The sequence below is a fragment of the Ascoidea rubescens genome (assembly GCF_001661345.1).
Source record: "Ascoidea rubescens DSM 1968 unplaced genomic scaffold ASCRUscaffold_1, whole genome shotgun sequence".
Classification (NCBI taxonomy): Eukaryota; Fungi; Ascomycota; class Saccharomycetes; order Ascoideales; family Ascoideaceae; genus Ascoidea; species Ascoidea rubescens.
Window position 1 is genome coordinate 1,910,971 of NW_017962913.1, and position 15,613 is coordinate 1,926,583.

The window sequence follows — 15,613 nt, forward strand, 5'->3', positions numbered from 1 at the left end:
ATTTTATTTTACTTTATATAGCTTTGATTTTAGAAATACCCAAGCTTATATAAGTTAAGGATCCTTTTCAATTAATGAAAAGGATCCGAAAAATGTATAGATAAAAAGTTGTTATTAAAATTATTGTAACGAATGTCTTATTTATATCTATGTATGTATACACCAAAATATACTAATTTGAACTAGTAAACTCATGTATAAAAAAACAAAAACAAAAATCTGATATTTCCACAAAATAGATAAAGCAGTGGAAGTATTTAGATACCTAACAGACAACAGTGATAAAATAAATAAAACAAGTAAAAACAAAATAAAGAGTTGAGGAATATGAATGATTTAAAGATGTTTATATGAAAGTATGATTTTAATAATGGATAAATTATGAGTGATTATGAATAAGTTGTTTTTCAATTTTCAGTTGAAAGTGAAAAGTTTTCTTTTTTTCTTGCTTTCTGACTTATTTGAGTTGTTTTGACTTACGATTCAAGTAACTTTCAATCCAAAACGCACCAAACAAAAGAGTCAAGGGAAATAAATAGAAAATATTAATCCAAAGAGCCATTGCTTGTCCACCACTGTTGATGCAAAACTTGAAATTTTTGAAATCGTCGTTTGAGTCTCTGTAAGTCACAAATAAATGGAGAAAAGCTAAGGAGCCTCCAAAGACAAATTGACAAATTTGCAAAGAAGTCAAAGAGGCCTTTAAAATCTTGGGAATTTTGATTTTCAAAATTGAGAGAGTATAGTAAAAGTACATGATTGAATGGATGAAAGAATTGAAAACAACGAAAATCCAGATTGGAGGAGAAGCATATCTAACACCAGCCCACATAGAAAGCATAGCACCTGAATGGTGATAAGATTGCAATAAAGATGAAGGTCTTCCTTTCAACAATATGATTGCGGTGTCAAGGATTTCATAATATTTCGACAAGTAAAACCAAAATGCATAGTAATTCAAGCCCTTTGAATTGATGTTCCAAATGCCATGATCCAAATCGCAAATAGCGTTCCAGAATAAATTGGGTTTTGTTTCATTCGAAGCGCCATTGTTGATCTTGTTATAGTAGTCGGTTAGAATTGAGTACAAGTTATCCTTTGAAAAGTTGATAACATTTAACATGCTATAGAAGCTCCAAACAGAATAAAGACACAAGAAAATATTGTGAAGCAAAATAAATTTCTTAAAGAAAGCAGTTTTGGCAAAGCTGAAAGCAACAGGGGGCAACTTTTTAACTGATTTTGGATCATTGACATCAAATTTGATGTTGTTTGCTAAAGCATTTTTGATTTGTCTTTTTCTAATGTAGTTGTTGATTAGATGGACTGTGGTGAAGTAGAGTAACGCAATTGAGATGGGGGTCTTTGAATTCAAGAAAAACTCGTAAATTGAAACAGTAGCTGAATTTATGTTCAAAGGATAAGGTGGAGAAGGAACCGGTTCAGCTCTAGGCCATTTCCAAATGGACGATGGAGGTTTAACAAAGCTCATGTAGTTTGAAATATAACTAATGTTATTCTGATCGATAGCTGACATGATGTTACAGGAATATTAGAAGTATTGAGCTAGCCTGACAGTGTTGTGGATTTAGTGTGTTGTTTATGTTCTTGACAATCAGTAGAGAAGCTGATGATGGTTTAGTGAGTAGAAGTCAGATAGAGGTGGGTTATTATATGCAAATGAAAGAAAAAAAAAGTGGAAGACAAATAGAAAATGGGTAAACCTAAAAAAAACAAAAGAAAATAAATTGTTGAATTCGAAACATAGGGTTTTATATACAATTGATCTGATTAGGATGAAGCACCAACAATTTTGCTAGGAACGAATCAAGAGCTTCAATTGGCCGGGAAGAGCTAAGCAAAGTATTGATGGAAGTGTTTGGTGGAGAAAAGCATCGGTGAGAAAAAAAAAATTGCTGTGAGCGCGCAAAAGGTGCGTAAACATGCGTGCCGAGAATCATCCGAGAAAACAACATAAGCCGAGCCAACCTTATTCCACGCTTGCTTATATAACCAAAAATACACGTGCTATTATACAAGCACTAGAATATGCTAGCTTGTGTAACAAATGCTGATATTATGTAATATTGCTGATTCTATCTAACGACATGTGTAGTTTTAAGGTTTTCAGAGGTTACTCATAATTTTGGCAGAGCCTGTTGTTTGGTCTTCTGTTTTGTGGAGAAAATGTGAATGATGAAATCACAAAGTGTTTGTTAAAAATATTTGTGTTTATTAGAAGTATATTACAGAATCAGTATAAAAAAGCAATTGTTGAAGAGATGAAAAAAAAAATGTATGAAAAAGAATAGTACAACTTCAGTAGACAACAGTATTAAAAATGCAATGAAAAAAGCAATCCCTAAAAATAAAGAAAAAAGTAAAAAAATTTGTAAACTGTGTAAAAATGTAAGTAGAAGAATGAAAAAAAACCAATAAAAAAAACTATTGAAGCTGGAAGAACTGTGTATCAATGTAAGAATAAGAAATCTAGAAATAAATAATTTCATGGTAAACTTACTTATGAAATAGATGGTAATTAACAGTAAAAACGGAATGGAATAAAAAGGATAGCTTTGTATACTTGTTACTTGTTACTTGTTACTAGTCTGAATTATTTGCACTTATCCATCTTGGATTTGCCCATCCTTTGACTGTGAACTGAACATTATTTTTTAACGTCCCACATGGTTTGAAGTTTTTATTTAAATTATCCAAAGTTTTCTCATTTAATTGAATTTTAGTTTTTTCTAAATTTTTCTCATTAATAGCAGAGATGGATTTATTTTTGAAAAACAATTTTCTAAACTCATCGTTATATTTAATCCAGGGCAAGTTCCCACTTGTACCAAAAAAATTAAATTTATCTGATTTATCAAGTTTATTAGATTGATTAGTTTGATTAGTTTCGTTGGTCATGGTGGTATCCTTGTTGGATTGATTTTGATCGTCACCAATATAGACATAGGAATTTTGATAGAATGTGTTATTTTTATTAATTGGTAAATCAGTTCTTGGAGGTAACTTCATTAGTTTCCACAACTTATTATAAGCTAGTAGAGCTAGTTTATTGTCCTTATGGACAATTTTTTTATTACTCTCCATCAATTGGAAGAATTCTTCACTTAGGAAATTAGGGATTAAATCTTTACAAATGGCAGTATATTCATTGGCATAAATTCTTAAAAAGGCTGGGTTTCTCCTATAAGATCTTGATTTTGTTAGCATATAAGAGACTTCAGTTATTTTTTTGTTATTAGCAGTAGTGTTATTTTTAATGTTGTTGTTGTTGTTGTTGGTGGTGGTGGTGGTGGTAGTGGTAGTGGCAGTATTAGTGGTGGCAGTAATGTTATTTTTTTCATCAATTTGGTTAATGTCATCAGTTAGAGGGATCATATAAACGCCATAAGTTTTCAATTTAACGTCTTTATATTGAGGTTTGTTGTTTGAGACGTTGAGTTTAGGGTGATATTGAGGAACTGAGATGTGAGGGTTAGATACAAAGGAGTTTGCTATTGATAAAGAAGGAGACATAGTTAAGGTGAAGACAGCTCTATCGTCAGTCATTCTTGGCGTGAAAGTGAAAGAAGAGGCAGCAGCTAGAATGTCATCTTTGACGAGGATAGAGGAAGTTGCTACTTTTTTCAAAGATTTTAGGGATCTAGTTAAATTTGATACCAAGTTTATTTTTGAGTTTGTTGGTTTAGTGGTGGTGATGGTGATAGGATTGGATGTGATAGGATTGGTGGTGATGTGGGTGGTGTTGGTGGATATGCTTTTGGTGAATTTCTTTTGGAGATTTGAGATTGAGAGAGAGAATGAAGGTTTTACGAGGTTGTGAGTTAGAGATATTGTCGAAGAAGAAGTTAGTGAGTCATTTTTGATGAATAGGGCTTTTTGAGAGTTGTTGATGAAGGAAGTTTTTACTTTGAAGCTTAACTGAGATTCGTTATCAATGTCAGTATCAGTTTCAGTATCAGTTTCAGTTTCAGTATCAGTTTCAGTATCAGTTTCAGTTTCAATTTGAGTGTCAGCGTTAAGATTATAATTATAGTTATAATTTGAATTGTAATTTGTGATTGGAATATTATAGTCTGCGGTAAAATTTTGAGAAGATAGAGGATGATTGTTTATTGGGATTGGTTTTATTTTAATTGAAGATAAATTTTTTAGAGATGCAGTTAGATTGGAGTGAGATGAATGATTTGAGGTGGGTAGATTAGAGGAATGGCTCAAGTTGATGTTGAGATTGGAGTAAGAGTTGTGATCTTGAGAGAAAGAATATGAAAGATAAGAAGATGAAGATTGAGATTGGGGTTGAGATTGAGATTGAGATTGAGATTGAGATTGAGATTGAGATTGAGATTGAGATTGAGATTGAGATTGAGAAAAAGAGGAAGGTGAAGAGTTGTTGATGTTGTTTGAATTGAGAAAAGAGTAGGAGTTGTTGTTTGGAGACCACAGATTTATTGTGTTGTTGCAGTATAATAGGCCAGATCTTTTTGCACTTAAAACAGAAGTTAGAGATGGAGTCTTTAGGGAAATGTTATTGGAAGTAACATTGTTGAGGGCCGAGTTAGAGAAGGATAAGGAAGGAGTAGAAGTGGAAGAGGAAGAAGAGGAAGAAGAGGGAGTTATGTTTGAAGAAGTGAACAAAGAGAATTCGTCTTCTGGGATGGTGTTGTAGATGAAAGAGTTTTTGTTTGAGAAGGAAGACGTTACAGAGTTTGAAGAGGTTGGAGAAGTTGAAGAGGTTGGAAGAGATATACTTTGAGAGCTGTTGCTGTTGCTGTGTGAGTTATTTGTGTAGTGATTATACTGGTTGTATTGGTTGCACTGAGTGTAGTGGTTGTATTGGTTGTCTTGGTTGTATTTTGAGTTGATGATATTGATGTTGTTTTTGGTAGATTTGGTGAAGATGTTAGGACAGTTGCTGTTAGTAGTATTTACTGTTCTCATTTCATCAAACAATTCAAACTCAGAGGAGATACTTGAAGGTAGGTTTAGAAATGTGTAGTCTAGCATAGTTGAAAAGGACGAGTAATAGATGGTGGATATATTAGATATTAGATATAGGATATAGAATATAGGATATAGAATAAAGGATATAAGAAAATAAAAGCGAATAAAATAATAAACGATTAATAATCTACTAAATATATTAATAGAAGAAACAGAGAAAATAAAAAGTTTTTTGGTTTACCCATTAAGAAGTAAAAAAATATAAAATTCAGTAATTCAGTGTTAAAAAATAAAACCAAAGAATTATGTAAAAGACCAAGATGCAAAGATTTGAAATAATAAATTATAGTTGATTACAATAAAGTATGCTAACAATAAATCTTAAAGAGTATTGGAAGGTGGTTTGAGTTCAAGTTAAAACCAGACAGTGAAATAGTGAAATAGCACAGCAGAAATGTCTGAGAAGGCGATCAAGATACGAGTAATGAGAGAGCCAGAGCTGGAAGCAGAGTAAGCAGAGCAGATATAGCGATATAAAAGTATCAGCACAGCTTAAATACGGGCATGAGTATAAATACAAGAATACAAGAGTAGAGATAATACAGAACCAGTATCAGCACATCGCTATCAACGACCGCATCTGCAGACAATCCCACCGTTGCTCGGATTGCAGCCGGGCCCTTCCACCGCCCTGGCTCCTCTGATTCCCTGCCGATGCCCGACCTGCGCTTCTTATCGCTCCGCCGTCCTGGCGCGCTCCCACATCCGTCTGCGGCGCGCCCCTGCCGCGTTAGCGCTGCTCCTGCCGACGCGCTGCGCGTATCCCGTTTCACACAGGGGTTGTCCGCTCCAAATCCGCGCTGTCCACTACTCTCCACCACACGCGTTCTACTTTTGCGGCGCAACATGCAGCACAGAAACTGCCGTCACAAAGCCCTTGTGTGCAGCAGATTTGGCCTGGGCGCTGCCGGCACGTCGCGCAAGCCGGACCTGCTCTTTGGGCCCGCGCTTTGTATGGCCACTTTGTGCGGCGCTTGTGCGCCGTACTTCGGACGCGTCTCGGACGCGTTTCAACGCGCTCTGGCCGGCTCGTTCCCTGCGGCAAAAAGCAGTCTTCATATGATATTCAGTATCTGAAGCAGGATAACGGTTTGAATCTTATTGTGCAACTGAAAAACAGTTTGTGAAATTTGGTGGATTTGGTGTTGGCAGCGTGGAACAAATTTCATCGGGATTCAGCACATACATCTCCGTTCAATTTACGAATCCCGGCCGACCAATTGGCTGGGTTTGGGTCTTTGGCTTTGGATCTTTGGATCACAATCACAACTCTGTTCATTTACTCCAAAAAGAGGAATTTTGCGTTTGTATAAGTCACAGCCCAATCGCTGCAATCATTAAGTTTTTATTCACTTATCTTGTTTTTTATCAACGTGATTATTTATAGCAATCTTGCCCATTGGTTCACACATGAAACTAGAACAAACCTGACTGCAATTTCACTTATCTCTGAATCCATGATCAATTGCTCCAATCTAAAAAGCCCTTATTACATAATTCACCAACACAAGTCCATTTCTTGCTTGATCTATCTCTAATCTTTTTTAATCTTTTCTAATCTTTTCTAATCTTTTCTAATCTTTTCAAATCTTTTCTAATTTTTTTAACCTATCTCCAACCCATCTCAAATCTGCATGCTTTCTTCTCTATCACAGCTGTCTTGTTCATTTTCTTTATTTTCTTTATTTTCTTTATTTTCTTTATTTTCTTTATTTTCTTCATTTTCTTCACTTTGTTTTGTTGCTTTTCAACTTCCTTGCCTCGAAAAGAAACTGCCAGTATTATATCGCCAATTTGTCGGATCCACCTCCCTTGGGCCTCTCAAAACGCCATGATCCGGGAATTCTTTTTTCATAACTGGAATTTGAAATTGCAATTTCTCTCAGTTCCTATCTAGTGTCTCTTATGTATCTCCTGTATCTCCCATAAATTCATGGTGAGATTAACTGATCTCTGTTTTTGTGATGACTGCTAATGGAAAGTCTAAACCCAATCTGCTTTACAGGTGCTTCCACAAAGTCATGACCCATGACCTGCGTTATCTTGAGTTTTTCTTTTCTGAGCGGGCTATCCCAAAATAGGCATTGTTTTCCGTCCCACTCAAAGCTTATTCTCCTTTGTTCGCTAATCTTGCGGATATAACCTCGTTCTGTCGCTTCCGGTCACTGGTTGTTTGCTCCACGTCGCTTACTTCTCTTTTCTGGATTTGTGGCAGAAGCTGAAATGCGCACCCTTGCTGCACCCATCAGCATATGGCACACACCGCAAGTTTCCCCAGTTTTCTTTTTAGCTCGCTGATGCCTCCTCATATTTAAACAATAAACGTCACTACAATCTTCCTATTACAATTATCTTATTATAATAAAACAAGTTCTAGCCACTGAAAACCAATCCGCTAATTTCTCCAATTTATATCTAAAAATATCTTTTTTCCCCTTCTTGCTCTCTTTTTTCTCAATCGGAAATCTTACTTTATTAATCAATCTAAACATTATACACATACTAATATATAATCATTTTTTATTCATTTTTTATTTAATTATTATAAAACAAATCAAATCAATATTAATCAAAAATTAAACTAAAAATTAAATTAAAAATTAAATTAAAAATTAAATTAAATAATTGAAAAAATTCTAACAAAAAACTATAACAAAAAATAAAACAGAATTAAACAAAATAAAACAAACTTAAAAATAATAAAATAATAAAATAATAAAATAATAAAATAATAAAATAATAAAACAAAAAATAATAAAACAAAAAATTAAAACTAAATTAAAACTAAATTAAAACTAAATTAAAACAAATCAAAATTAAACTAATTTCACATCTTTTAACGTAAAGTAAATCAACATCTCGAACTAAAAACTTTCAACTATTATAAATTCACAATTAATATAATATTATATTAATATTAATACAAATATCAATACAAACATTATTAAAAAAAAATATGCTTCTTTCATATTCATTCAGTTATATTACGAGATTGTCTCCAATTCAAAACTGTTCTTTTAGCTATGGCACTCTTATGACTTCCCGATGTCGTAGAACGACTCCCAGTCGAATCAGTTGTAGTAGACATTATAGATTCTGTAGGTGCAATCTTATTCAAATAATCAATCCCATTAATTCCATTCATTACTGAAATCCCATTCAATGAATTAATCCCATTAGTGTTATTACCAATATTATTAATACTGCTATTGACACCATTATTAATACCGTTACCGTTCATACTACTCATTCCACTGAGTCCTCCCAACATTTGAATCGACCCCGAATGAACTCCACCCCCATTTACAGCACTATTCGACTTGATATTAGCACTTGGATGATGGCTATTAAATTCTGCTAATAAATCTCCAACAACAATCCCATTTCTACTGATCTCTTCTTCAAAATTCTTTTGAAACAATTTAATCAATGATAAATGCGACTCTTGTAACGAAACTGGAACCAACTTCCCATGGATTACCAAACATCTTTGGATTGTATTAGCTAATTCTCCAAACGAATGCTTCAATGATTCCAATTGACTCGTATATTGAGAGTTCTTTGTAAAATTCTCATTAACAAAAAAAACCCTATACTGTCCAATCCCTCCATTAACTGGCGCATCAATCGTTCCTGCCAATTGTCTGGATAACTCACCAAATATAGAATTCACATCCTCTTTCTCCTTTATAGCCTTATTAGCCATGATTTCAAGCGAAATCAACTCTTGTGTCTTTGATGATAAACTTCTCAATGCATTTTGCAATGGCGATAATTTCACCTTAATAGCCCTCTTAATCTCACTTCGATTCATCAATGTTGGGAACGTGGTATATGTCTCATATGTAGTCTCTTCAACCCAAAGATCCATCACCGATGTAGATCCTGGTAATCTTCTTGCACTTGTAAATTGACACAAGTTTCGGTTTTCCAAATAAAATCGAGCCCCAACTGTTAACCCGGAAACATTGGCCGGCAAATTCATTTGAGGCTCAACTGTTGTAATATGCAAATACCTACCTGATGGTGTTACTTCATATAATTGTTTTGCCTCTTCATCATTAGATATAATTGTAGCACCTGGATGTAATCTCAATAACCTATCATGAATCGACGTTATATGTTCAAATGGTAATCCCTCATAAATAAATTGCCTTGCTCTAACTGACTTGGGAAATCCATATCCAATAAATGAAATTCTAAAATAGGCTGGTGTCAATCTATCAACTGTCTCCAATGATAAATACAACTTGGATAAGTTTTCATGAACATATGATAACCCCTTGAAATCGTATGAAATAGTATCATATGCCTGTGCTAATTCTTTGTAAATATCAATGGCTTTTTCCAATGCATTTCCTTTGACAAAATTCTCTGCAATCATTTTATACAACGTTTCTTTTCTTTCAAATGACGACTGAGATGGGAATTTGGGCTTAATACATAATGGCAATTTATCATCTAAATTCCAATTATATGTGGATGCTAATAATTGATAACTTAATCCCGCTTGAACAAAATTTGTCTTACTTAAATTGTCTTCTACCATTTCATTAATAAATGAATGTAATAATTCTGGTTTATCAACATGTTTCAAAAATCCATTAATATTAATCTTATGGAAAGTTCTATCATCATCAAATTCTGGTCCTTCGGGAACATTTTCCAAATCATTCAAAACTTCTAAAAATTCAGATAAATTTTGAATTAAACCATCAATTGCTGGAAATGCCTCATCTTCAGGGTCAATCTTAATGGACATTTTTAATCTTCTAATGAAATTCCTTTCTTCATATTGCCCTGGTTTATACTTATTACTATGAAATATTTCATAAAATCCAAGAATACATTCTTTTTCAATTTCATTAAAATTCCCATTTAGTAACCATTCAGAAATAATAATAGTATGTAACATCTTGACACCTAGAATTTGACAATTGGAATGTCTTTGCATACAAAATAACATAAGATCTTGTAAAACACCATAATTAAAATTAATAAACTCAACTTGATATCCACCAAATTTCTTTAATTGAAACCTGACTATATCTTCTTCCAATGCATCCCATGCCAATGCATCCCAAACTTCATTAATCAATAACGCACATCTATTACGAACATCTCCTGTTATTTTCCAGCAGGCCTTTCTTGGAACTTCAGCTAAATGACAAATTGATGATGGCATGGCAGTGGCAAATTTCAAACATGTTTTTAAGAAATTTCCCCACAATGACCTATCAAATTGCTCCATTTCATCCACTGATGGTATATAATCGATTTCCATAATGTATTTAACTAATTCAAAACTTGAAACTGCACTTTCAATTACCATAGCATGTAACGATAACCATTTTGACGCTGGATAACACTTACTGGAAATTAATAACTTGGCAGTATTAATAAGAGACAAAATGTGTTGTTTGGTGATCTTTTGAACAAAATATTGTGAAACAAACATTGTGTCAGCTTTACTTTCTTCAAGAATAGAGAGAAATCCTTTTGGTCCCGCAATAACTCTAGCAATCTTTGATAAGTAGGAAAAAATGGTCATCATTTCAATTAAAACCTCAACGAAGACCTCATCATTGACAATTGAATCCATAGTAATTTCAGGGAATGGATAATCAGATGGAAATAATGGTGTAAATGTTCTCTTGGGCTTGAATAAAGAATGTGTTCTAGCAAATTTGTTATAGTTGTTTAATATATCACAAATTGTAGGTAATAATCTAGAAACACCACGACAAAGATAAAGATCTTCTGTTCTATTTGACTTGACAATATCCCAAGTTAAACGCAAGATGGAAATTAAAATACCATTAGCTAACCTAGCGGCTTCTACATCAGTGTTTGCTAATAAAACTTCCATTGCCCAATTAATAGAGGTAATAATTAATCTATCACGACATTTATGATTTTCAACAAACCAGGAATGTAAAAGACGACGAATTAATAGCAATTTTGTTATGATGAAACCAAAGACCTTGTCATTTCTTTTAGTTGTGAGACCCATTGATGGTGCAGATGATGAAAAGTCATCTTGTTTTGATAAACCTCTAATTCCAACCGAGTCAATTAAAATGATACCGAAATTCAAGATATCTTCGTCAATGAATATTGCTCTTAAGCTTAATAGCCATAAGTCGATAACTTCTAAAACGGATGATTGATCAGAGGTAAACCTTTTATCCTTGGAGTTTAAAAAAGAAGAAATAGAACCAAGAAATTCATTCCAAGATCTATTGAATATTTCGACAGTTTGTTGACTAGTTGTTAAGATTGCAAGCCTTAGAATCAAAGTAGATACACGACAAACGGATCTGTTAAGATATTCCCATGAGGTTTTAAAACAAGAGAAATAACTTTCCATCTTGGATAGCAAATGGAAACCGATATAAGGTAAGTTTTTGGTATTGTCAACAAAATCTTCAAAAAGATAGACATATTGTTCTTGTCTTGCCACAACAAAATCTAGCATATGAACAATGGCTTCGAAAATAGTTTTATTTAAATTTGGTAGATTCAAGTCAACGGAAGCTTTATAAATTTCTAAAAGACTCTTTAATAGCTCAGGGAAATATTTGATCAATTGAGAAGTGTCTAAAATATTAAATTTGGTAATGATGGTCATCAAGTTACTTTCATTTGAGGGTAGATTGATAAGAGTTTTCCAGTTCAATAGAGTATTAATAGCATGATCGATATTGTAATTTTTTCCAACATATTCGGTTGTTAATTCAAAAGTGACGGCAATGTTGTGAGAATTTTGAATGCTTGCTAATTCTACAATGTGAGTTTTCTTGTATTCTACTATTTTGTTTTTGTTTCTTATTAGTAATTTACCATCGGCAACGATTTCGCCGTTTATATAGGCAAAAAAAGTCAAGTATTCAGTGTCATTGATTGATAAACCAGCGTCGATTCCGGAGATTTTGATCAATTCACCGATTGATTCATCAGAATAGACAGAGACGAATTGCCAATTTTTTCTGTTTTTTTCGTTGGTGCCCTTTGTAAAGTGAATACTTGGATTAGTGGTTGAAATTTGGATTGTTACAGGTAAGGATTGATGGAGAGTTTGGTTTAAATGAGCTTTACCAAGGCTCAAGTAGATTCTTTCATAAGGTTTAACTAGAGGGTCGTAGTAGATTGTTCTAATTTGGGAGATTGGTCTTGGGCCATTTGTGTCGAAATCGTTGATGAAAGTTTGTAGATCGTTTTTGAATTCTTTGATGGATACAATTAGTCTTTCAGCTCTGGGGTTAACGGCAACACCTTTATTTGAACCTCTAATGATTCGATCTACCAATTCACCCCAGCCATAATTTGTTTCACCATTTGAAGCCATTGTGTCATTTTGGTTGATATAGGAACCGAATAGCTTGATTATGAATTGGTGAGATTCACCGGAAGCCAAAGCACCTTTGTGGCGAGAAAAGATTCTTGAAATGTCAGTAACACCGGCAGCAATTCCCTTTCTGATTCTTCGAAGAGAGTTAGGTTGGTTGTTTGTGTTTCTTAGGATGTTGATGTCGATTTCTTCGGTTAGTAGGGCCACAAGGTAGATTCTGCCTTTATCGATTTCAGTTGAAGGGATGTTTCTGAATAGAGCAGCCGATAGGTGTTCTAGGAGAAAGTCCTGTGAGTTGTTGATGTTGACAGCGAAGGCTTCAGTCAATCTTTTTCTTGTGTTTCTCAAGTACATGTAGCAAGTCATTCCAGCAAAACCTTTTGGATTTAGATTTGAGGAGCCAGTGACGGATTTGAAGTCAACCAAGATTTGCGAGGGAATGGCTCTAACGAATTTGTTGTTTGGAGGGGGGATTAGAGAACCTAGGTCTAGGTCAGAGATTGGGTAGTTTGAGCATAGAGCGTACATGAGTTGATTTGAAGCTATGATATCAGGGGTTGCTTGAGATTTGAGGAGGGAATTGTTGTAGTCGAATAGGTCACCATTAAGAGGGTCTCTAGACATGATGGCCTCGTAGCCAGAGACATCGTATTTGATGGCGCTGTTTGTTTTGTCAAATCTGTTTATACCCTTTGAAGAGAGGAGTTTAGCTATTTTGCTTAGCAAGAGAGAGGCATTTTTTCTTGCTAAATTTTTTTCGGCTTTTGTGCAGAGGTTGTAGTTTAGTTTTATTCTGATTTCGTCCAATTCGTAGTAGAGGTTGCCTAGTTTTAGAGACAAGTTGAATTCACCAACAGAATAGAGAGAGTAGATGTGGGAGGATAGGAGGGAGATGGCAGGAGTGATTTCATCCAAAAGATCACCAGAATCTAGTCTTAGTGCAGGTAATGGGGGTTTCATGTGGTAAGTTAGTGTTTGGTCGTCATTTAGACCACCGCCATTTCTTGCAGCAGTTGCTCGTAGTTCAGTTTCGAGAATTGAAGGGATAGTCGAGACGTCGTCGGTATCAAGATGAATGATGTAGTGGTGGTCTAGAGAAGACTGGTTCATAAGGTTTTGGTTTGAGTTGACGTTGTTGTTGTCCTCTAGAGCTATTATATCGTGGTTACCGTAATTGAAGGAATTGAAGTCGGTGTTGTTGTTGATGGAAGTGTTATTATGGGTGTCGTTTTCATTGAGGTTGATGTTAAGATGGTTGAGGTTGTTGATATTGTTTGAGGAGGAGGAGGAGGAGGAAGGGTTTAGGTTGTGGTTCAAGTCATTTAGATTTGGAGAATTGAGGGACAAAGGGATTGGAATCTTTTCCAAGATTCTGACATGAGTCAAGGGAAAGATAACGACGTTGATTCTCTGGTCAGGTAGTTTTTCCAAGTTTGTAGAAACAGCAATGAAGTCAGTGGGCAAAGGCTGGACCAACAAGTAACCTCTGGCCCAATTATCGTTGATTTCAAAGATGTAGACTTCGTCTCCAGGATATAGGTTTTGATAGTATGGAGGTAGTCTCTCGAGATGGTTTTGGGGTAAAAAGGATTTTATGATTCTTCCATGAGCTAGCATGGGTAGAGGAGACCATTTGGACAGCATTATTAGAGGAGAGATTGTAGTGTTGTTGAAGTGATGGGGATAAGTGAGATTGACAAGTCAGGTATCAGTGGTAAAGGTGATGGTTGGTTGCAAAAAACGGATATTGAGATTGGATATAGGATAGGATATAGGATATAAAATATAGGATATTGAAATGGGATATTGATAAGGACAAGGTAGAGGAAGGTGAAAAACAGATGGAAGCAGGCAAAGAGAATAAAAACGAGAAATAAAAGAAAAATCGACTGAGGACGAATAACAGTTGGAGATCAACAGTTGAGAGTATCCTGATATAATTTATAATTACTATTACAGTTGGAGGTTAGAGGCAGAAGTGCAACAGACGGAAGAGGCAGAAATTGGCAAATGTGACAAAGTGGACGAGTGTTTCAGAATTGCTTCGAGGCTTCGAAGGCAGGTTCTGGAGCACTGGGAGGGAGAGGATGGTGGGAGTGAGGGTGAAGGTGAAGGTTAAGTAGATAAAGTAGAAGAAGCAGCAGAAGCAATAGAAGAAGAAGCAGAAGAAGAAGAAGCAGAGGCAGCACTTCCTCCACAATTCTCCAAAACACCACCCCTCCACCCGTGGCACATTTTCCAAACCACCGCGAAAAAAGCGCAGCTACAGCCCCTTGCAAGTGAAACTGAAAGCTGCGTTGTGATGCAGATAGCGTGTCGCGTCGTGCATGCTGAGACTGGAGATGTTTGAGAGGAACCAAAACAACATGATTTGGGCGTGTAGCGCAGTTGGTAGCGCGTCTGCTTAGCGTGCAGAAGGTCTTGGGTTCAATTCCCAACTCGTCCACTCTTTTTGCTTTTTGCAGCCCCGCCCTGATTGGCCAATGGACGCTGGAGGAGAGCTCGAAGAGAGGCCATTGCTGATCTTCAATCGTAGGCTTGGACTCAATTTATTTGGTTGAGCTGCTATATATCCTCTGCTTGCAAGTCTTCTTGGAGCACCAGCAAGAGAAACTCCAACCCGAGCCTGGCAAACTCCTGCATGTTTCTCGATCGATCTGAAAGCCCTGTCTTCTTCATGATCGATCGTTCTCCCTTGGGCCCAGACACTGCAAAGTACACTGTTCCCACTTTGCTGTCCAACGTAGCACCATTGTTGCACTTCCCATTGATCACCACCGACACCCCTTGCTTGCTGCTCGTCTCTTTCTCCATTTCTTCTGTTTCTCTTGTCTCTCCCTCGTCCAGAACATAGCTCGATGGTCCGGCAAACCCAGTCTCTGACAACACATATGTCGATCCCAATTCCATTCGCAAATTTCTTGCCAATCTTTTCGCCACTTTTTCACTAGGCCCAGTGTAACTCGTAATGTCGTTCTTCATCCACCCACTGAGTTTCAATTTCGATTTCAAACTGTACAACAATGTGCTGCCATCAAAATACTTCGACGCTCCAGCAACCGAAACCAAGTACGAAGACATCAATCCTCCACATGCTGCCTCTGATATCGATATCCTCCATTCTTCTTTCTTCAATATCCTCGATATATCACTTATTGTATCCTTAACATTGTCTGGTGGAAACTCCATTTCGATCCACTATCCACTAATTTGCATTCCAATCCTTTTCATCTCTCAACT

General features: G+C 35.6%; 5 protein-coding genes and 1 non-coding gene across 6 annotated transcripts; 2 read left to right on the forward strand and 4 right to left on the reverse strand.

Annotated features, from left to right (window-relative positions):
* Positions 1-105: 105 nt before the first annotated feature.
* ASCRUDRAFT_73749 (elongation of very long chain fatty acids protein) lies at positions 106-1,845 on the reverse strand. The gene has a single exon (XM_020192423.1). The coding sequence runs from the start codon at positions 1,535-1,537 to the stop codon at positions 458-460; it is 1,080 nt and encodes a 359-aa protein (XP_020050340.1). The 5' UTR covers positions 1,538-1,845; the 3' UTR covers positions 106-457.
* A 759-nt stretch (positions 1,846-2,604) lies between these two features.
* On the reverse strand, positions 2,605-3,567 carry ASCRUDRAFT_68073 (uncharacterized protein; the record flags this gene model as incomplete). The annotated part of the gene is made up of 1 exon (XM_020191474.1): positions 2,605-3,567. One exon carries the CDS (start codon positions 3,565-3,567, stop codon positions 2,605-2,607), a length of 963 nt encoding a protein of 320 aa, XP_020050341.1.
* Positions 3,568-4,283: 716 nt separating this feature from the next.
* Positions 4,284-4,687, forward strand: ASCRUDRAFT_68074 (uncharacterized protein; the record flags this gene model as incomplete). The annotated part of the gene is made up of 2 exons (XM_020191475.1): positions 4,284-4,400; positions 4,484-4,687. The coding sequence occupies 2 exons, from the start codon at positions 4,284-4,286 to the stop codon at positions 4,685-4,687; spliced, it is 321 nt and encodes a 106-aa protein (XP_020050342.1).
* A 3,306-nt stretch (positions 4,688-7,993) lies between these two features.
* Positions 7,994-14,017, reverse strand: DCK1 (guanine nucleotide exchange factor DCK1; the record flags this gene model as incomplete). Its single annotated transcript, XM_020194324.1, has 3 exons — positions 7,994-8,388; positions 8,413-13,376; positions 13,719-14,017. 3 exons carry the CDS (start codon positions 14,015-14,017, stop codon positions 7,994-7,996), a joined length of 5,658 nt encoding a protein of 1,885 aa, XP_020050343.1.
* Positions 14,018-14,746: 729 nt separating this feature from the next.
* On the forward strand, positions 14,747-14,819 carry ASCRUDRAFT_t4. Its single transcript has one exon. It is a non-coding gene; the product is annotated as a tRNA-Ala (tRNA).
* A 119-nt stretch (positions 14,820-14,938) lies between these two features.
* Positions 14,939-15,562, reverse strand: ASCRUDRAFT_29368 (CinA family protein; the record flags this gene model as incomplete). The annotated part of the gene is made up of 2 exons (XM_020190110.1): positions 14,939-15,133; positions 15,224-15,562. 2 exons carry the CDS (start codon positions 15,560-15,562, stop codon positions 14,939-14,941), a joined length of 534 nt encoding a protein of 177 aa, XP_020050344.1.
* Positions 15,563-15,613: the final 51 nt, after the last annotated feature.

Excerpts from the sequence above, each read along its gene's own strand:
- ASCRUDRAFT_73749 (XM_020192423.1), bottom strand. The coding sequence starts at position 1,537 with ATGTCAGCTATCGATCAGAATAACATTAGTTATATTTCAAACTACATG.